General features: G+C 50.7%; 4 protein-coding genes across 9 annotated transcripts; 3 read left to right on the top strand and 1 right to left on the bottom strand.

Annotated features, from left to right (window-relative positions):
* Window positions 1–156: 156 nt before the first annotated feature.
* On the top strand, window positions 157–1,958 carry LOC114903646 (magnesium-dependent phosphatase 1). Of its 3 annotated transcripts, XM_029236654.1 has the most exons (6): window positions 157–302; window positions 419–479; window positions 553–663; window positions 990–1,097; window positions 1,195–1,280; window positions 1,457–1,667. In XM_029236654.1, the coding sequence occupies exons 1-6, from the start codon at window positions 266–268 to the stop codon at window positions 1,546–1,548; spliced, it is 495 nt and encodes a 164-aa protein (XP_029092487.1). In that variant the 5' UTR covers window positions 157–265; the 3' UTR covers window positions 1,549–1,667. The 3 variants fall into 3 exon arrangements, with proteins under 3 accessions (XP_029092487.1, XP_029092488.1, XP_029092489.1); XM_029236655.1 differs by lacking the exon at window positions 553–663; XM_029236656.1 differs by lacking the exon at window positions 1,195–1,280 and having other exon boundaries at window positions 191–302; window positions 990–1,050; window positions 1,467–1,958.
* A 61-nt stretch (window positions 1,959–2,019) lies between these two features.
* On the top strand, window positions 2,020–5,775 carry CHMP4A (charged multivesicular body protein 4A). The gene is made up of 6 exons (XM_029236653.1): window positions 2,020–2,224; window positions 3,600–3,749; window positions 3,841–4,018; window positions 4,593–4,707; window positions 4,873–5,008; window positions 5,426–5,775. Exons 1-6 carry the CDS (start codon window positions 2,194–2,196, stop codon window positions 5,482–5,484), a joined length of 669 nt encoding a protein of 222 aa, XP_029092486.1. The 5' UTR covers window positions 2,020–2,193; the 3' UTR covers window positions 5,485–5,775.
* An 878-nt stretch (window positions 5,776–6,653) lies between these two features.
* Window positions 6,654–12,100, bottom strand: TSSK4 (testis specific serine kinase 4). Its single transcript, XM_029236659.1, has 4 exons — window positions 8,724–12,100; window positions 8,162–8,376; window positions 7,385–7,784; window positions 6,654–6,938 (listed from the first exon to the last, which is right to left on the bottom strand). The coding sequence occupies exons 1-4, from the start codon at window positions 8,943–8,945 to the stop codon at window positions 6,759–6,761; spliced, it is 1,017 nt and encodes a 338-aa protein (XP_029092492.1). The 5' UTR covers window positions 8,946–12,100; the 3' UTR covers window positions 6,654–6,758.
* Window positions 12,101–12,314: 214 nt separating this feature from the next.
* TM9SF1 (transmembrane 9 superfamily member 1) lies at window positions 12,315–20,358 on the top strand. 4 transcript variants are annotated; one of them, XM_029236647.1, is made up of 6 exons: window positions 12,315–13,501; window positions 14,733–15,097; window positions 16,458–17,079; window positions 17,380–17,565; window positions 18,848–19,121; window positions 19,698–20,358. In XM_029236647.1, exons 1-6 carry the CDS (start codon window positions 13,402–13,404, stop codon window positions 20,089–20,091), a joined length of 1,941 nt encoding a protein of 646 aa, XP_029092480.1. In that variant the 5' UTR covers window positions 12,315–13,401; the 3' UTR covers window positions 20,092–20,358. The 4 variants fall into 4 exon arrangements, with proteins under 4 accessions (XP_029092480.1, XP_029092479.1, XP_029092481.1 ...); XM_029236646.1 differs by having other exon boundaries at window positions 14,718–15,097; XM_029236648.1 differs by lacking the exon at window positions 12,315–13,501 and adding an exon at window positions 14,308–14,431.
* The last annotated feature ends 61 nt before the right edge of the window (window positions 20,359–20,419 follow it).

Raw genomic sequence — 20,419 nt, 5'->3', positions numbered from 1 at the left:
CCTTGTCTCCTCTAGCTCAGTAGAAGCTGGCGAGGCCGGGTGGGGTGGAGAAGCAAGGGAAGAATATCCCTTGGAGAGGCTTGGCATTGGCACTTTGCTGCGGTCCTCCACACCACCACCACCAGAAGGCGCTCTTGTGAGGTTTTGGGGCCGATCTTCCCAGCTCAGGTTGGCGACGCTCTAGTCGCCGCTTCTCTAAGGCCCGCGGGGCGGCCTGGGAGCCGCGGCAGAAAGGCCCGCCTCCGTACGCGCAGCCCAGCGGGTCATGGCGCGGCTCCCGAAGCTCGTAGTCTTCGATCTAGGTGAGGGGCTGGATTGGGAAGAGTTTCGTAGGGCACAGTTTTTTCCAAACCTCAGTTGATGCTCTCGAGGCCCTGCGCCTGCCCAGGCTGAGACCTCCCCCTCCTTCCTCTCACAGATTACACGCTGTGGCCGTTCTGGGTGGACACGCACGTATACCCCCCGTTCCACAAAAGCAGGTGAGGCGGGGCTGGGGGGGCCTGGGGCCAGGCGGGGCCCCGCGGGAGCTGAGCACGCTCTCGCCCTCCCCAGTGATGGAACTGTACGAGATAGGCGGGGCCAGGCCGTCCGACTGTACCCAGAGGTGCCTGAGGTCCTGGAAAGATTGCAGGGCTTGGGGGTGCCCGTCGCGGCCGCTTCACGGTAAGAAGAGCGACTGAGTCGGTCTAATGCTGAGAGGTGCATGCATGAGGAGACTTCCCGTGTAACCCCTTGGCTGCAAAAATTTAGGCGGTGCAAACTTGCAGGTATTTGTATATTTTTCGAATTGTACCTTCTCCTGTGCATTTTGTTTAATAAACATTGGCTCAGTGCCACCTGTGTCAGGAGGGATATGGAATTGAATCAGGGCGGAGGATGCCTACCCATCCAGGAAGAACAGCAAGTTGATTTCCCCCTGGTTACACATAATTTCACTTGCAGCCTTGGCCCTCCACTCTCCTGATCCCATCTACTACACCTTTTTGCAGGACAGGTGAGGTTGAAGGGGCCAACCAGCTACTGGAGCTCTTTGACCTTGTCAGATACTTTGTTCATCGGGAGATCTATCCAGGCAGCAAGGTCACGCACTTTAAGAGGTACGCTGAGATAAGGGGAGAAGCAGGGAGACAGAAGACCAGAGAGGCTGGAGGAGCTAAGAAGCCAGAGTGGTTACCCTCGCCGTGTCTTGCACAGGTTGCATCAGAAGACTGGAGTTCCTTTCTCCCAGATGATCTTCTTTGATGATGAAAAGCGGAATATTGTAGATGTCAGCAAACTGGGTAATGACTGAATGGCAAGGATAGCCATTTGGGGAGTGAGGAGAAAGAGTTCCTAAGAGGGGTTAGGTAGATATGTACAGGATGGATAGTTTGCATGCAGGTGACACCCCAAAAAGGTGAGAGTCATAATAGGGAGCCCTGAAGGCCTGATGAAATTGTGGCTTCTTTCTTTCTAGGTGTTACCAGCATTCATGTCCAGAATGGAATGAGCCTTCAGACCCTAACTCAAGGATTAGAGACATTTGCAAAGGCACAAGCTGGACTCTGAGGTCCAGTCCTGTGGATGAGCCTCATTTGAGGCATAGAACTGAAAGGAAATCAGGAGGGCATTTTCAGGTGCATTTGTAAATTATTAAAGTGTATTTGTGTGTGGCAGAAGAGATATTACCCAGTGTGTGTTGTTTCTAATTTTCTAGCGTGTGACCCGGGGTGGGCCAACCGGAGGTGCCAAGACCAGTATGTGAGGCATTAGACTGCATCAGGTTCTGCCTTATAAACTTGTGGCAAACCCAAGACTGTGATTCCCTTATGCTCTCCCCATCCCCACACCTCTCCTGAGCTCTGTCAAGGACATGAAGAACTCTTCCACTGGCCCCAAGTAGTGGGGTGCATTACCCTGCACATTTCCTTTCGGGGAAGCAAAGACTTTGTTTTGGGTTGGGGAGGGTGAGGCGACCTTTTTATATAGTGGGAAACGAAGCGGCCGCTTTAAGAGGAGCGCGTGGGTTTGGGGCTGGTGTGTCGGGTCGCACGTGATAGTGGTCTCGCTGGCGCTTGTTGATGATGTCGCCGCGGTGCCCCAAGGAGGGATTGGCCGAGGCTGGTCTCGGAGTGATGAGCCCAGCACCTCCCGGGAGCAAGGCGGAAGCGTACGGGACGCCGTAGGGCGGAGGCGGGAGAGGCTAGGGTCGCGATGAGTGGGCTCGGCCGGCTCTTCGGGAGGGGTGAGCCTGGCCGAGACTGGTCCCTGGGAGGTGCTGGCCGCAGGGGGCGGGGGGAGAGCCGGGAGACGCTGTCCTGAAAACCCTGGTGGTCCAGCAAGGCCTTCTCCCGGGCCAGGAGGCGCCGCCTTGTCAGGGCGTCTGGCTCCAGCTGCCTTCCTTCCTTCCCTTGGAGGGAAGAGCTCGAGGCCCGGGAGGGGGTGCGAGTGGTGAGCGTGGCAGCTGCGCTGGCTCCCGCTGTTAAGGCCTGGGGGACAAGTTGCTGCCTGTCGGCATTCAGTCCTTTCCAAAACACTGGTGCTTCCTTTATGCTGGGCCAGAGGCAATCTGAGGTGACCCAAGAAAGGGACCCCTCGTGAGCTCCTCTGTGGTGCGGGAAGACAAGCAAGGTCTGGCATTTACAGCGTAGTGTGGCGACTCCGTGATGGAGATTTACCTAAAAGCCAGGGGTGCGCGGAAGAAGCAGGCACGGCGGGTGGTGATCCAGAAGGCTAGAAGTATGCCAGATGGGGGGTTGAGATTCTCCAGGAAGAGGTAACTGTGCAAAACAGAGGCAGGAAAAAGTATGGTATATTTAGGGAAAAGGAGTTCTGGCTGCCCCGTGAGTGTGTGTGTGTGCGCGCGCACGCGCTGAAGGAAGAGGAAAGTGTGGATGGAGAGGTAAACGGGGGCCAGATCATGAAGGACCCTGTGTGTCTTAAAGTTTTTTGGATTTTATCCTGTAGGCAGTGGAGAGAATGGAAGGATATTAAGCAGGCTAGGGCCTTCAGATTTTTTTTTTTTTAATAAGTCTGTTAGAAGTGCAGAAGATGAAGGGAGAAATTGAGATCAGATTTTTTTTTTCTCTAGCCTCCCTACTTCATTCAGTTTGATCCTGTGGAATCAGGACCTTGAGTATCTCCTAGGATAGCAAGTGGAACAGTAATTATAAAAAGTGATTGAACTCTGGTGGGGAACACGGTAATGAGGAGGTTATGCATGTATGAGTGCAGGTGGTATATGGGAAGTCTTTGTACCTTCCACTCACTCAGTTTGCTGTGAACCCAAAACTGCTCTAAAAAAATAAATTCTATTAAAAAAAAACAACTGGAAATGACTTGAAAGGTAACTAGGAATAGCAAAAGAATATTGGCTTTGGAAATCATACTGTCACATTTCAATTCCTTTGCAGTCTCTTACTGTAGTAATTGTGATTTTAGACCAAAATGTTAACCTCTTTATGCCTGTTTTCACATTCGTAGAGATAGTACATTCATCGTAGAAAGTTGTTTGGGGATTAACAATAACACGGTCAAGTGCCTAGCACATATTATGCACTCAATAATCGGTGACTAATATTTTTCCTTTACACAATGTGGGCTGCTCCATTGGACTCCAGACAAGAAGGAGAGGGGGCCAACCCCTGAAGAGGCAATACAGAAACTGAAGGAGACGGAGAAGATATTGATCAAGAAACAGGAATTTCTGGAGCAGAAGATTGAACAGGAGCTACAAACTGCCAAGAAGCATGGGACGAAGAATAAGAGAGGTAATGGGGGAGGGACAGGCACCACCAGGGAGGGCCCGGAGGGGGAAGCAAGGGCTTTTGGCTCTGATGTTCAGAGTGTGGGCTGGATCAGCCGCCCTACAGGCTTTGCGGAGGAAGAAAAGGTTGGAACAGCAGCTGGCACAAACGGACGGGACGTTATCCACCCTGGAGTTTCAGCGTGAGGCCATTGAGAATGCCACCACCAATGCAGAAGTGCTTCGTACCATGGAGCTTGCTGCCCAAGGCATGAAGAAGGCCTACCAGGACATGTGGGTACGGGGGGATGGGAGGAGGGGGCCCAGGCACTGGGGAGAGTAGCTTGATATTATACTGTGAATCTTAAAACCTCTCCAGATATGAATTTACAGTAGAGTTGCCTGTGATGGCTAGACCCCTATCAGCCTCCTTGCTTATTGCAAGGTGATCTCTTTGCTGGCTGGGGCATTCTAGGGAGGAAAGATGATTTTCCTCTTTTTTTTTTTTTTTTTGTGGTCTTTTAGCTGTACTGCAAGGCTTGTGGGATCTTAGTTCCTGGACCAGGGATTGAACCCCGGGCCCTCCACAGTGAAGACACCCAGTCCTAACCACTGGACTGCCAGGGAATTCCCAATTTTCCTAATTTTTAAAGATCCTTCAGAGAAGAGAGTGCAACCATTCCTCCCCAGTGTGTCTTCTTGCCATTTCTTAGCCCAGATTTGCCTCTTTACACTTCTCCAGGGATCTCTTTTACCTAGTAGCCATGGATTTGTCAGTCTGAAGCCACAGGCAGGAGGGTCTTCATTCATGTGAGATGAAAAAGTCAGGGTTGTCACCTGATTTCTGGGCCATGTATCTTGTTCTCAGGGACATTGACAAGGTGGATGAACTGATGGCTGACATCACAGAACAACAGGAACTGGCCCAGCAGATCTCAGATGCCATTTCTCGACCCGTGGGATTTGGAGATGATGTGGATGAGGTGATTGGGAGTGAGGGGTCAAGGAATATTGGAGAAGGCGTGGGACCAGCCAGAAGGAATGCCCAAGAGAACTGTGGGACAGGTTTGGGGGAAAGTCCAAAAGTGGTATGTTTTTGGAAGTAGAATTTTCCTTTGTCTTGAGCGATCTTGTCATCCCATATCCAGGATGAACTGTTGGAGGAGCTAGAGGAGCTGGAGCAGGAGGAATTGGCCCGAGAATTGTTACATGTGGACGACAAGGAGGAGGAACCCCCAGTCACACTGCCCAGTGTACCGTCTACACATCTTCCTGCAGGGCCAGGTACCCAGGGCTGTTCTGTCATCTCAGGGACTTGAGAGGGTGGGATAGATATGGGGAAAAATTATTCCTCATCCATCCTGCCTGAAAGGATCCAGGCAGAGAGGGTTGCTGCTACAGTTGCACAGGTTGTTGACTGCATAAGGGCACCTGGCTGAAGGGGAATGAGGACAGAAATCAGGCCTGTGCTTCACTCAGCAAACTGTGTCCCCTGGTTTAGGGCTGCAAATGCCCGGAGAAAGAGGCAGCTTCTTCTGATTTGCCCAAAGGTGCTGTGGGAATTAGCAGCAGCCCAGCAAGCAAGACCATACCCTTAGGTTCTTTGCTGGGAGAGAGCGTTCCGCAGGCTCTGAGGGGATGGTTGGAAGTTGCTGAGGCCTTAACACTTCTTTCTTTCTCTGGGTATCCTTATCCCCAAAGCTCCCAAAACGGATGAAGATGAAGAAGCACTAAAGCAATTGGCTGAGTGGGTGTCCTGATGAGTCTGGGCTTGCCTACCTGACGCTGCCTTCATTGTTCTCTTTTCCTTAAGTGCCAAGTGCTAAGCTAAAGGAACATGGCCTTGTTGGGAGGTCCTGCTGAGAGTGGTAGTATGACCCTGCCTGAGAAAAGGGTCCGTCGCCCTCCCATCCCAGGCTCAACCCTGAAGAAGGATTTTGGTGCAGGAGGAACCCCTGGGCTCCCTTTAATAGCAGTTACAGTGCCCTCGTTCGCAATAAAATTGGGCGGATGGAACCCTAGTGCTTATACTGCCTTGTCTACAACTGAAACTCGTCTCCTGGTCCTTGGAGCTTTGTTTCAAGAAATGAGTAGTAATGAGAGTAATGAAGGGGAGTTGGAGCATAGGAGAAATGGGAGCTTCCATTATCTCAACCTACTATGATCCAGGCAGATACTGTTCCGTCTCTCAGGCTGGTGTGTCCTAGAGCTGCCTGGTGCTGAGGGTGAGGAAACTGCCATCTGTTATTTTCCCTAGAACCGTGTGGAGCTGTCCCTGAGCCTTCCCTCATTGCTTTCACCCAGTTGTGTCTCTGCCGAGAGAGCCTCGTGACTCACCAGCTGTCCCCTTACAAAGCCCACTTTCAAGGGTAGGAAAGGAGACGTACGGGGATAAGGGGTCAATAGGTTTCCTTTCTCCGGAACGCATAGATCATAGGCTTGGTTTGAACTGTCACTTCAACGTGTAGGAGCAATGATGAGGGACCATGATTCACCAGGATTGTTTCAGTAGTGGGTGAGGTGGCATTTGGAGGAGGAAGGAACCAAGATATCACATACCTCCTGATACCCATGTCTAAAAGAACGAACAGTGCCGTCCCCTTGGACTGTAGACGGGCAGTGCTGTGACCAAACCGAGCAATCAGGGTAGAGCAACCTCTACCCCACTATTTGAACATTTAGAGTGCATAGAGATAGACAAAACTGAGCATGTACTCAGCCAGAATAATGAAGCTTCCCCAAAGCAGGTGTTCCTCTGAGCACGCCCAACCCACTCCCCTATGAGCCACATATGCGCTACACTGTAAATTATAATGTTGACTTAACCAGTGTCAAGATGACTGGTTACAAGCTCTGGGCAGAAACACACCTCTCACCCTCAGCAGTGTTCGTTGCTAAGGTTCCCCTGAGGGAAGACTGTGACTCTAGCTGATGGAACTAAAACAGAATTAGATTTATTTTTGGTGGGAAAGATTTTTAGCCCAAGACCCTCCTGCTTTGCTCCTCTTTCAACCCCCTCCTCCTTCCGCCGTTTTCAGGTACTGATTTCCAAGGATTGGTGACGATTGGTGCTGGGGGGCTGGCACATGGCCTCAAGCAGCCTGATCTCATGGGTGGGTTGCTCAGGCTGGAACTTGAGCACCCAGGGATCCTTGATGATGTCCAGAATGGTGGCACGCTTGGTGGCTTGGCATAGTGTCTGGAGGACCAGGTTCTAGGGCAGGGGAGAGAGAGGTCTTGGCTGAGCTGGCCCACATTGTGCCACACAATGAGCAGCTGGACCTAAGAAAGTAGCAGGATAGCCCATCACACCACTCTGGTGAAAGGGAGTGTGGCCCTGACTTTACCCTTAAAAGCCTCCTGTCTGCTCAGAAAGCCAACATCTTGAGGGGAAGGAAAGGAAGGGTTCCTTGGGGGAAATCCTTGCAGAATCCCCTTCTGGCCTAAAGAGATAGAGACTAAAACCTGCTTATCACTCACATCCCAGGTGCAAGCCCAGAGGTTGGCCCTTTAAGCCCTCCGCACTATTCTAGGGCAGGGCAAGGGTGTGGAATGGCCCTGGTATGGGGGGAGGCTTCCCTGGGGTTGGGAGGTCTAGGTTGAGTATTCCCTCTCTGCAGGTCACCCCTGAGGCCTCAGCCCTCCTGGGGGAGCCAGCACCTTGCACTCCTGGGAGATGGCATAGTTAGGTGGAAAAGTGACCTCCTTCTGAGTCTCTCTCAGCAGTTTCTTGAGATTTGTGTCATCGAAGGGCAGACGGGCAACCACTAGCGTGTAGAGGATGACGCCCATGCTCCAGATGTCAGACAGGAAAGGGTTGTAGGGCAGGCCTAGCAAGACCTCCGGGCAGGCGTAAGCAAAGCTGCCACAGTAGGTCTGGCTGAGGTGGCTAAAGCAGTTGCCTTGGTGGTAGGAAGGGCTACTCCGCACAGACTGGCTAGAAGGCACCATCTTGGCGAAGCCAAAGTCCGATATCTTCACGTTCTTCCGCTTGTCCAGCAACAGGTTCTCCAACTTTAAGTCCCTACCAGCAGCAGAAAGGCTGGGGGTCAGGAGAGGGCTTAGTGTTAGACTGGGAGCTGAAGGGCCAGGGGTCAGAGGCTAGAGATAAGGAAAGGCAAAGAGGGAGAGAGATGCCATTATGAGGACACAGGGCAGAGAGGAAGGAAAGTCATGGAGTTGTGAGCAGAGCCCAGAGGGAAGAGAGGATGGTACCTGAGGATCACTAGGAGCTCACCATCACTTTTCATAAAGTGCTCTGCTCACAGTGGGTACTTAACAAATGTTCTTGACTGGATGATTAAAATAAAGTGGATGAATAGGCCTAGATACTGAGGAGGGAGGTCAAGGGAAGAAAAAAGAGGGTAGAACATGGAAGACGTGCATAAAACCCCTTTGGGAGCCCAAAGGCCTCAGTCTGGGTGGCAGCGCCCTCACCGGTGCACGATGCCCTTGCTGTGCAGGTAGGCGATGCCCAGGGTCATCTGGGAGAACCACTTGCCAGCAAGGGGCTCAGAGCAGGCCCCATAGTGCTGGATCCACTCAAGGACATCACCACCCTGAACCAGCTCCAGAATAACGTACACTCGGGATGTGGTCTCGATGGCCTGATAGAAGTTGATGAGGTACTTGTGCCGCAGGACCTTCATTACCTGGCCCCAGGAGAGGGACCCATCAAACCCAGGCAGGGAGCACCCTGGCTGCGCTCCCAGCCTTCTCCTACTCTCCCACTGCTACTTTCCTAGAACTTTGCAACAGAATCAAACCCCAGAGGGCTGGTGGCCTATGGACAAACCCTGTGCTTTGCACTTTTTACTTTTTGAGGGTCTGGAGGTGAGGTGGAAAGAAGCTGAATTTACATCAAGTAATTTTCCTAGCTGCCTAGTGAGTCATTCAGTTGTGGTATAGGGGTTTCTGGCTCCACCCCCTCCTAACCATACCCCTTCTGAGAAGCCTTAAGCAGCTCGGTACCAGCTCCCTCTTCTAGCCCCTTTCCAACCTGTATCTCACGGGGCAAGAACTTGTTAAGATAGTCCTCAGAGGCCTTCTTCTTTGAGATGATCTTGACAGCCACCATGACTTTCTGCTTTGTGTAGTAAGCCTCATACACCGTCCCGTAGGAGCCATTGCCAATGACTTTGCCCACCTCGTAACCATATTCCTCCATGACAGAGCGGTAGGCCGAGGTGGATGGTGCACCCAAGGTGTCTCCCTTCCCCATGGTGTTGGGCTTGCTGAGAGCAGGGAGCTTTGCTACTTAAAAGCCTCCTGTCTGCTCAGAAAGCCAACACCTTGAGCCGCTGAAGGCTAGGGTACCAAAGTGAAGTTAGTCTCCCAAAGCTTGCCTATGTAGTCATACAAGTCTGGGATGCTGGGCTCAGCTCTCCACTAGGAGCCTGGAGAGGGAAGAAGGGAAAAGCAGTTCTTTTTGTCTCCACTGGCTGTTGTTACTTCTTTCTCCTCTTGGTTACGGAACTCCCCAAGGTCCTGTGTTCCGCACACATCATAATCCACCTTCTATCCACCACTGGCCACAAGGCTTGAGAAGGAAATGCAGTTTGGAACATACTCATTGCTGGAGGTACCTTTATAATTTGGTGAGACTCGCTCCATGGATCTGGTCCTTTCAACCAATCATGTTTATTGAGCACCTGCTATGTGCCAGGCAGTGTACAGAGTCCTGGGAGAAAATAACCAATAAGGCGAAGAGAGCCTCTGCTAGCGTTTATAATCCAGCATGAGAAACACCTGAGTGTCAGAATATCACAGAGAATCGCAAGGTATTGTAGAAGTGTGTTCTAAGGAACCTAACTTTAAAATGTATTCTTTTTTTGGGGGTGGTGGTGGTGGCTTAAAATAACAACCTTTTTTTTTTTTTTTTTTGAACAAATTGAGCTGGACTCAGTTGGGTAATTCAGCTGGTGGCATCATCTCAGCTGGGCTGGTTTGTTTCTGCATATGATCTCATTATTCAGTAGAGTAGCCCAAGTTCCCTCACACAGTTTGCACTGAATTTCAAGAGAAAAAAAGACAAGCTGCATGATCAATTGAGGCCTAGGCTCCAGAATCACAAAACATCACTTCCATACCTTTATATGCATAAAGACGGTTACAAAGATCACTCAGATTTATGAGGTGGGGATGGAGACTCCTCTTAACCTTGAAATGCATTCTTTTTTTAAAATATTTATTTTGGCTGCACTGGGTCTTAGTTGCGGCACGTGGGATCTTTAGTTGCGGCATGCATGTGGGCTCTAAGTTCCCGACCAGGGATTGAGCCCTGGCCCCCTGCATTGGGAGCGCGGAGTTCTACCCACCAGACCACCAGGGAAGTCCCCTTGAAATGCATTCTTATCTTGCCTTCCATGACCCTGAACTCTTACAGTTTTCCTTCCATCCCTCTACCCATTCCTCAGGTTCCACTGGAGCCTCCCCCACCATCCACCCCTTAATCACACCCCGAGGGTTCTATTATAGGCCTTATTTCCTCAGACCTTTCCATCCTCCCTAAGAATCTCATCGAGACCCCTCATTTCTTAACTCTAGCAAGCCTTCTGCTCCCCTCCCCTCAGTGTGTTCACCCTGAAGTCCAGGGAGTAAATCTGATTTTATTCCCATAACAATTCAGTGCCTCCCCATTCTCCTTAAGATCGAGTCCAGATTCTTTTATGTGGCTTCAAATTTGACCCTGCTTACCTCTCCGATTTTTTCTTGTAACATACATGCAATGCTCTGGCCAAACAATTGCTTTTCCTTCATTGTTCCCTCTGTTCTGGCAAACTCCTACTCTCCCTTCAGGACTTAGCTGATGATCTGTTTTAAGGAAGCCTTTACTGACTGTTCAGGCCCAAATTAGGTGTTCCTCCCTCCTGGGTGCTCCCACAGCTCCAATACTTTCTCTAACATGGTGTCTGTTTTTCTTGCTTGCATCTCCCACTAGGCTGTAAGGGAGGTCCGCTGATGAGAGAAGGGATATGAAGTCAAAGACTTGAGAAGAAAGGCTTGTGGAGAATGGGAGAGAGCTGATTTGGAAAATGAGCATTATTGGGCAGCACTGAGGGCCCAAATGAGATTGGAAAACACAACTTATGGACACACAATCTTAACATATCATAGTGTTAAGATCATTTCAGCATTCTGGATATAGGTGCTTGAATATCAACAGACATATTGACCCAAGATTAAGGTTTCACTTAGCAGCTGCCGTGAAAGAATGGGAGCGAGGCATCAAGAACACAGGCAAGAATGTGGCTAAAATGATGGAATGCAGAATCTAAGCTGCTTGGGTTAGGAGGACAAGCTAGAAAAAGGCCAAAGGACAGGGGGAGGGGTTGCAGGTCTTAGTGAAATGGAACAAGTTTGGTGGGAAAGACAGAGGACAAGAGGTGGTGTCAGAGGGGTTATCTGGATTTAAGATGGGGGGAGGGGGTGGCACACAGAGGAAATAACAAAGGAAGAATCAGAGTTATCTTCCATCTTCCAAAACAAAACAGAAACTCCCAACATTATGCCATAGGCTACTGGTAAATTCCTATGTATTGACAGGCTGATCCTGCTGGCAGGGTGGTTCCAAAGTCCTGTTGGAAGCCAGATCTACATCCTCAGTCTATCAAGATGAACAACTGTCCAGGGCACACAGTGGTAAGGAGGCCCACCCAGCCCCGCCTATCTTCTGCTTCCCTGGATAGGCAGCTTGGTGGCACCTCTGTTCTCATCACGTACAGCAGATAAACCAGTTCATTCAAGGAATGTGTATTAAGCTGCCTACTGTATACAAAAGCACTGCTAGGCTCTGAGGATAACAAGATGGATAAATTATAATCCTCCTGTGAGGAGTTAGCAATTAGCAAGGGAGACAGACACATAAGAAGTTAAAATAACAGTACGGTGAGATAAAGTTCTATAAACAAAGCCTGTAAGGAAATGTTAAGGGAAGGCTTTATAGAGAAGGTGGCGTTTGCACTGTTCAAAAGAAGTCTCCAGGCAGGTTAAGTAGGGAATGGTAGATTGAACAGTCTAGGCAGAAGGAACCATATATGAAGCTTGCAAGCTTGAGAAAATATGACACTCAAGATTTCAATTTAAATACAGGATAGGGTTCCAGAGGGGAATGTACCTGGAGAAGTAATTTAAACGCAGGTCTGAGAGGCCTGATATGCCAAGCTTTTTTTGACCCTATCCTATGTACTCATGGTTAAATTTTGCTGTGCATCAAAGTCAGAGCTTGTTAAAAAAATACTGATGCCCAGTCACCTCCTTCCCCAAGATCCGGATTTGGTGGAACCCAGGTATCTATGTTATTTTTTATAAATTTATTTATTTTTATTTTTGGCTGCGCTGGGTCTTTGTTGCTGTGTGCTGGCTTTCTGTAGTTGTGGCGAGCGGGGGCTACTCTTTCTTGCGGTGTGTGGGCTTCTCACTGCGGTGGCTTCTCTTGTTGCAGAGCATAGGCTCTAGGCACGCGGGCTCAGTAGTTGTGGCTCGCGGGCTCTAGAGCGCAGGCTCAGTAGTTGTGGCGCACGGGCTTAGTTGCTCCGTGGCATGTGGGATCTTCCTGGACCAGGGCTCGAACTCATGTCCCCTGCATTGTCAGGCAGATTCTTAACCACTGTGGCACCAGGGAAGTGCCGGTATCTATGTTTTTAATCAGTTTCCAGCTGAATCTGATGCACACCAAGATTTGAGAACCACTGTTGCAAACTAGTGAATTTAATGAAAAGAAACAGACTCACAGATATAGGGAACAAACTAGTGGTTACCAGTGAGAAGGGCGAGGGGGCAATATAGGGGTGGAGGAGTGGGAGTACAAACTATTGTGAGTAAGGTGGGCTCAAGGATGTATTGCACAACACGGGGAATATAGCCAATATTTTGTAATAACTGTAAATGGAAAGTTACCTTTAAAAATTTTTTTAAGAAAAGAACCACTGTTGCAGGAAATAGGACATCTTTAAGACTAAAGAAAGAAAAAATCCTTGCAGCAGCAGTATGGAAAATGGATCCAAGGGGAGAGATGACCAAGAGACTAGCAAGGTGGCTGTCATGATAATTTAGGTGGGGGGATGGGGCCTGAACCAAGGCAGCATAGCATGGAGGGCAATTTGGAAGATAATTCGAGAGAAAAGCAGAGGAGGCTTGGTGGCACTGATCTTATGGGGGCGGCTGTTAATTGTGAAGGAGACCCAGGTTTAGAGACCAGGGGGTTATCACTTAAAAAAGCCACTCTAAATTACTTTTCTAATTACAAAATTAATTGATTGTCTAAAAAACTCATCCCCCTACTTCCTGGAACCTCACTTCCTCCTGCGGGGAGGAGGGCTGGGTCAGAGAGGGCAGAAGTGAGTAAATGAAGGGCTTTTCAAGCCAGAAACCGCTTGAGATTTTCCACTTTCTTTACGCGAGGAAAGGAAACCTTAAGTTGTTCCCAGGTGGCCAAAACGAAGTCATGGCCCCTGGGTCTGATCTCCAGAGGAATTTCCCTAATGGCAAATCCCTTGACAGGATAAACTTTTCCAGAATAATCTGCGATACAAAATTAAGAGATGCTCAAACACATATACAGAGATAAATAAAGAATAAAAACATAGAGACCGAAGCAAGCATGTCAAGGTTCTTTACCTGCAATTAACAACAAGCGTCAGGCGGCCCAGTTCACGGGGTAAAAGAGCAAATACCCGATGTCTTTGCGTGCCTCTGCACCAAACCTGGCCCAGGCTTGCCTATCGTCGGACACGGGACGGTCGCTATACGGTCAGGGAGGCCTCCAGTACAGCCTCGGTAAGATATTTTTATTTACGGCATTTGGTTTTTGGCGAGAGGCCATTCAGGACGGATGGCAGAGCAGCGGTGAGGTGAGATCCGATTCTAGGACGCTCATATGGGCTGTGTCCTCTGCTGTCCTACGACAGCGACGCCCAAAGCCTCACCCCCGCCCGGGTTGAGGACCTTGAACCGCCTCTCGGGGCTCGGCCTCAGCAGTCGGTGGCGAGTCCCATTGGTTCAGCCGGCAAGCGCTTCGGCGTCCGCTAGGTGTGGGCGCAGCCGCCGCCCGGGCTCCGCGTCCCGGGCAGTCACTGGGCGCGAGCAGCGGGCACTGCTCTTGGACGCCCAACCCAAACCTTCCCGGGGATAGGCGGCCGGACCCGCGGCAACGCTTATCCAAAAAGGGCGTTTGTGTCCTCGTAGCCAGGTCTCAACCGCAACCCCCACTGGAGAAATCTGGGAGCTTTGGAGCGGCCTCGGCCTGGGGGTAGTGGCCCCCTCCAAGCTCCAGGAAAGGAGCTTTCCGCCGGGCTGAGGTCCCCTCGGGTGAAGGCGGAAGAGGGAAGACTGACGTGTCCTGAGCTGCCCTCAGGTCGCCGGGAGGGCCCCCCACCCCGCTCCTTGCCGGGCGACGGGCTAGCCCGAGACTCTCGGGGTCTCCAGAGCTGGGCCGGGCCTCCAGCCGTAGAAAGGTTCCCCAAGGGAGCACTGAAGTGAGCCGGGCGCGATGTTTTGCGGTGCTGCCGCAGCCGCTGCGATCAGGCACCGCGGCGGCCAGCCCCGTGGAGGTCGGTTGTCAAGTCCTCTCCAGGCCCCCCGCTAGCGCACCGCTCTGGGGGAGACCCCGGCAGGAGCGCGAGGGCGGCTGCAGGGCAGCAGAGGCCGCTGGCGTCGCCTCGGCCAGCCCTTCCCGCGCGGAGAGCACCCCGGGGCTGCGGCGGGAAGGTGCCAGACGTGCGGGGCCGCGTGGCGTTGCCATGGAAATGGGCTGGGGCGCGCGGGGAGGTCCCGGGCAGGCGGGCTGCCGGAGGGGGGACCCCAGGTTGGGAGGACTACATAGCAGAGGCGGAGGCCAGTGTTCGAGCTAGAGGAACATGGTGTGGTGTGGCGGTGGGGAGGTGGCCTCCTGAGGGAGGGTCGGAAAGGCCAAGGGGAGGAATTGGAGCCATTGGCTTCAGTTCAAAGAACCTGACCTGGGGAGTCATTCGATCCCTGGTTCCCATAACTGCAGGACTACCCCAAACAGGTTCCGCTGCCTTAAGGATGACAGTCCTAGGCCACCCTGGAAGTTGGAGCTGCCGGTGGTTGCCACTCCTGCTGCTGCTGTTGCTGGGCACAGGTCGAGATCCAGGGGTGGAAGGTGTGACACACTACAAGGCCGGCGACCCCGTCATTCTGTATGTCAACAAAGTGGGACCTTACCATAACCCTCAGGAGACTTACCACTACTACCAGCTTCCAGTCTGCTGTCCTGAGAAGATACGCCACAAAAGCCTTAGCCTGGGTGAAGTGCTGGATGGGGACCGGATGGCTGAGTCTTTGTACGAGATCCGCTTTCGGGAGAATGTGGAGAAGAGAATTCTGTGCCACATGCAGCTCAGTTCCGCACAGGTCAGCCTCTCCACACTGACTAGAACTTAGCCCTCCCTCCCAGGACCTAATAACAGTGCCTTAGGTTTATGGTTTCCAAAGCACCTTTATGGAAATGATCTGATTTGATTCTAACTACAACCTCATGTGGCAGGCAGGGAGGGTAGTATTTATCATTTGCATTTGGTTGATGAAGAAACATACTTGCTCAGAAGTAACTTCTTCAAGACTACATGGATAGTGGATTGCACGGTTGACATTAGAGCCCAGGGCTCCTGACTCGAAGCTTCTCTGTAGGTAATAAGGTCCCAACTATCACACCTATGTAGTCATTTTTTGCCATCCCTACCTCTTGGCTTTTTTAACTGGCTCCTTTACATGCTGCCTAATTTTCCCTATCATGCTTTTTTCTTCAGCAATTCCTATCTTAGGGCACTTTTCCTTAGTCTACTGCAGACCTTCCTACACCTCCCTCTCCTCCTAGGCCTTCATCCTGTCGAGTCATACTTGCTCATTTCAGAGAATCCCAACATAATACTAGGGTCTACCCAGTGGTTCTCAACAGGGGGCTTTTGTCTCTCAAGAGACATCTGGCAATGTCTGGAGATTTTTTTTTTAATTTATTTATGTTTGGCTGTGTTGGGTCTTTGTTGCAGTGCACGGGCCTCTCATTGTGGTGGCTTCTCTTGTTGCGGAGCATGGGCTCTAGGCGCGCGGGCTTCAGTAGTTGTGGCACACGGGCTTAGTTGCTCCGCGGCATGTGGGATCTTCCCAGACCAGGGCTCGAACCCGTGTCCCCTGCATTGGCAGGCGGATTCTTAACCACTGCGCCACCAGGGATGTCCTCTGAAGATATTTTTGATTGTCACTACTGGGGAACGCTACTGACATCTAGTGAGAAGAAGCCAGGGACGGAGCATCTTACAATTCATAGGGCAGCCCCCTACAACAAAGCATTTTCCAGCTCAAAATGTCATTAGTGGGGCTGCCCTGGTGGCGCATGGTTGAGAATCTGCCTGCCAATGCGGGGGATATGGGTTTGAGCCCTGGTCCAGGAAGATCCCACAAGCCGCAGAGCAACTAAGCCCCTGTGCCACAACTGCTGAGCCCACGGGCCACAACTACTGAAGCCCGTGCGCCTAGAGCCCATGCTCCACAAGAGAAGCCACCGCAATGAGAAGCCCACGCACCACAATGAAGAGTAGCCCCTGCTCTCCACAACTAGAGAAAGGCTGCGCACAGCAACAAAGACCCAGTGCAGCCAAAAATAAATAAAATAATTAATTAAAAAAAAAACCATATCATTAGTGCTGAAGTTGAAACCCTGCTCTAATACAATGCCTGGGGAGGCCTTGTCTGACTCCTAACTTGCTCTTTTTAGGTGGAACAGCTGCGCCAGGCCATTGAGGAACTATACTACTTTGAATTTGTGGTGGACGACTTGCCAATCCGTGGCTTTGTGGGCTACATGGAGGAGAGTGGCTTCCTGCCTCACAGCCACAAGATAGGACTCTGGACCCATTTGGACTTCCACCTAGAATTCCACGGAGATCGAATTATATTTGCCAATGTCTCAGTGCGGGACGTCAAGCCCCACAGTTTAGATGGGTTACGACCGGATGAGTTCCTAGGCCTCACCCACACCTACAGTGTGCGCTGGTCTGAGACTTCAGTCGAGCGTCGGAGTGACAGGCGCCATAGTGACGATGGTGGTTTCTTTCCCCGAACACTGGAAATCCATTGGTTGTCCATCATTAATTCCATGGTGCTTGTGTTTTTACTGGTGGGTTTTGTGGCTGTCATTCTCATGCGTGTGCTTCGAAATGACCTGGCTCGGTACAACTTGGATGAAGAGACAACCTCTGGAGGTTCTGGTGATGACTTTGACCAAGGTGACAATGGCTGGAAAATTATCCATACAGATGTCTTCCGCTTTCCTCCATACCGTGGTCTGCTCTGTGCTGTGCTTGGTGTGGGTGCCCAGTTCCTGGCCCTTGGCACTGGTAAGGTGATAAAAATTAATTAGGGATTTCTCTCAAGGGGTAGAACTAAGTAGGTAGTTTGTTCAGAAAAAGATCTACAGATCTTCTCTTCTGTCCAAGGTGAGGGGCAGACCTAAGGGGTGGAATGGCTCTAGCAAGGATGTGTATATTCTGTTGTGGGTTTTCTGGACAACAGAACTGGGGGATATTGTTTTGATGGAAGCCCTGGGTCTGGGAGAAAGGGGGCTGGCTGATTTCTATGAAATTGCCGGAAGAGGGATAGGTGAGACCTAACACAGGCTTTCCACTACCATGCTGCAGGCATTATTGTCATGGCGCTGCTGGGCATGTTCAATGTGCACCGTCACGGGGCTATTAATTCAGCAGCCATCTTGTTGTATGCCCTGACTTGCTGCATCTCTGGCTATGTGTCCAGCCACTTCTACCGGCAGATTGGAGGCGAGCGTTGGGTGTGGAACATCATTCTCACCACCAGTCTCTTCTCTGGTGAGGACTGCCCTTTCCGTGGTGGGCCAGTTTAGGAACTTAGAACACATCATGGAACCTGAGATAGAGTCAGAGTAGGGCTTTCAAGGGACTGAAAATAGGTAAAAGAAACACTAAGGAAACCATTCAAAAGACAAAAAGAGCATTTCTTTTTTTTTTTGCATAGTTAAATATTAAGCCCTTGAAATGTTTTAGGCAACGTGATAAGCACTTGACATGCCTTCATCTCATTTAATTCTCACACTGACTTCATGAAGTAGGTAATACTGTCCCCATTTTACAGATGAGGAAATTGAACTTCAGGCTGGTTAGGTAACTTGCCTGAGATTGTACTCCTAAAAAGCAGAGAATCAGGTTTCAGACCTAGGCCGTCAAACTCTAGAGCCTGTATTCTCAACCATTACACTGAAATAACACTCTTGAATTTATCTTTTGAGACTCCCTTTTTTTCCCCCCAAGTTTTTTTTTTTTGGCCACACTGCACGGCATGTGGGATCCCACTTCCCTGATCAGGGATCGAACCTGCGCCCCCTGCATTGGAGGCGTGGTGTCTTAACCACTGGACCACCAGGGAAGTCCATCCCCAAGCTTTTTTGTTTTGTTTTGTTTTTGCGATACGCGGGCCTCTCACTGCTGTGGCCTCTCCCGTTGCGGAGCACAGGCTCCGGACGCGCAGGCTCAGCGGCCATGGCTCACGGGCCCAGCTGCTCCGCGGCATGTGGGATCCTCCCGGACCGGGGCACGAACCCGTGTCCCCTGCATTGGCAGGCGGACTCTCAACCACTGCGCCACCAGGGAAGCCCCCCAAGCTTTTTTAATTTTGAAAGTGGGCCTCCCCACTCTAGCCTTTCAAGCCAGCTTGTCCTTTTAAAGGCAGTAGTAGTTTGCATTCTGAACCTCTTGTGTTTCCAACTGTTAAGTATCTGATTTCTGTTCTACCACATTTACATTTGAACCAGGGCTTTCTGAAAACAGAGCCTTAATTCAAAGGAATGTCTCATACTAGGAATCACCAGTGCCACAGCAGGACAGGCCCTTGGAGGCAGGTGGATTTGTGTCACTCTTAGATCATTATGTAACGGCTTGCCTAGATCCTTAATGATAATGGGTAGGGGAGGGAGTGTTGGTAAGCTAAGGAACAAAGAACAACAAGACATGAAAGGGTGGAGTCAGTCTGGGAGCGGGATGTTTCACTCCTCACCCCTTTAGGTCCAGTCTGATTGGGTGCTCCCAGGGATGTAGCTCCTAGTGCTAACTCTCCCTCTGGGGCCCATCCCTGCAGTGCCTTTCTTCCTGACGTGGAGTGTGGTGAACTCCGTGCATTGGGCCAATGGTTCAACACAGGCTCTGCCAGCCACCACCATCCTGCTGCTTCTGACGGTTTGGCTGCTGGTGGGCTTTCCCCTCACTGTCATTGGAGGTATCTTCGGGAAGAACAACGCTAGCCCCTTTGATGCACCTTGTCGCACCAAGAACATAGCTCGGGAAATCCCACCCCAGCCCTGGTACAAGTCTTCTCTCGTCCACATGACTGTTGGAGGCTTCCTGCCTTTCAGGTATCCTCCCTTTATTCCATGGCCATCACTCTCAGGATCCTGACCTTAACTTTCCCCTTCCGTACTCACCCTGTACCGTAACCCATTGTCGGTGATAATCCCTGGTTCAGCTGTACCATTAAGAGATCACTAAATGGTTCCTCCTTTCTCCAACCAGGACTGAGCTTGAATCAATTCAAATATGAGGGTGTCTCACTTGTGAAGCTCTCCAGAGACATTGCTCCTTTCACTGTCTTCCTAGTTTCTGACTTTGGCGACACCACGTGGGGCTTAAAACCCATTTGATTACTCATCCAATTTGTCGAGTACCTTTTAGTGCCAGACAAATACAGTGGAAAATAGACCAGACAAGATCCCTGCTCTCAACCTACCAAAGAAGATGTTCTTGAAATGAGAGCAGCTAATCATAGGTGAAAGAATCCCCATCAAGCCAGGAACTCCAGTGCAGGGAGTAGAGAGGGCCCACTTTCCACAGTGACCCAGTAACGCGGAGGGGTGGTGGCTGGAGTTTGGCCTGGCCACTGTGCTGGCAGTGCACAGCCCTTTAATGCTGTGTATCGTCTCTTCTCTTCACAGTGCCATCTCTGTGGAGCTGTACTACATCTTTGCCACAGTCTGGGGTCGGGAGCAGTACACTTTGTACGGCATCCTCTTCTTCGTCTTCGCCATCCTGCTGAGCGTGGGGGCTTGCATCTCCATCGCACTCACCTACTTCCAGTTGTCTGGGGAGGATTACCGCTGGTGGTGGCGATCTGTGCTGAGTGTTGGCTCCACTGGCCTCTTCATCTTCTTCTACTCAGTTTTCTATTATGCCCGGCGCTCCAACATGTCAGGGGTGGTACAGACAGTAGAGTTCTTTGGCTACTCCTTACTCACTGGATATGTCTTCTTCCTCATGCTGGGCACCATCTCCTTTTTTTCTTCCCTAAAGTTCATCCGTTATATCTATGTTAACCTCAAGATGGACTGAGTTTTGGGTGGCAAAACTATCACTCTTCTTTCCCTTTCTTCATGCCCTACTGATCTCTTACCAACATCTCTTCTGATTGAGTGACTGAGTTGTGTGATGGTTTTGTTGCCTTCCCCTTTGCCCTTTGGGCCTCCCTTCTCCAGAGAGGGCCCGGAAATTATAAACCTCTATTATATAAGGAGTATATATTTGAACTTTTTAAGTTGCCTTTTTTTGGTCCTGATTTTTCTTTTTACAATACCAAAATAAAATTTATTAAGAAAAAGGGTCCTGTAGTCGGAGGGTTTGGTCTGGATATAGGAATTCGTGCCCTGCCGTTAAGGGCACT

The sequence above is a fragment of the Monodon monoceros genome, unplaced genomic scaffold (genome assembly GCF_005190385.1).
Source record: "Monodon monoceros isolate NGI ecotype Baffin Bay Population unplaced genomic scaffold, NGI_Narwhal_1 Super_Scaffold_21, whole genome shotgun sequence".
NCBI lineage: Eukaryota > Metazoa > Chordata > Mammalia > Artiodactyla > Monodontidae > Monodon > Monodon monoceros.
Note: the sequence above shows the minus strand (reverse complement) of the source record. Positions and strands in the feature narration are given on the sequence as shown.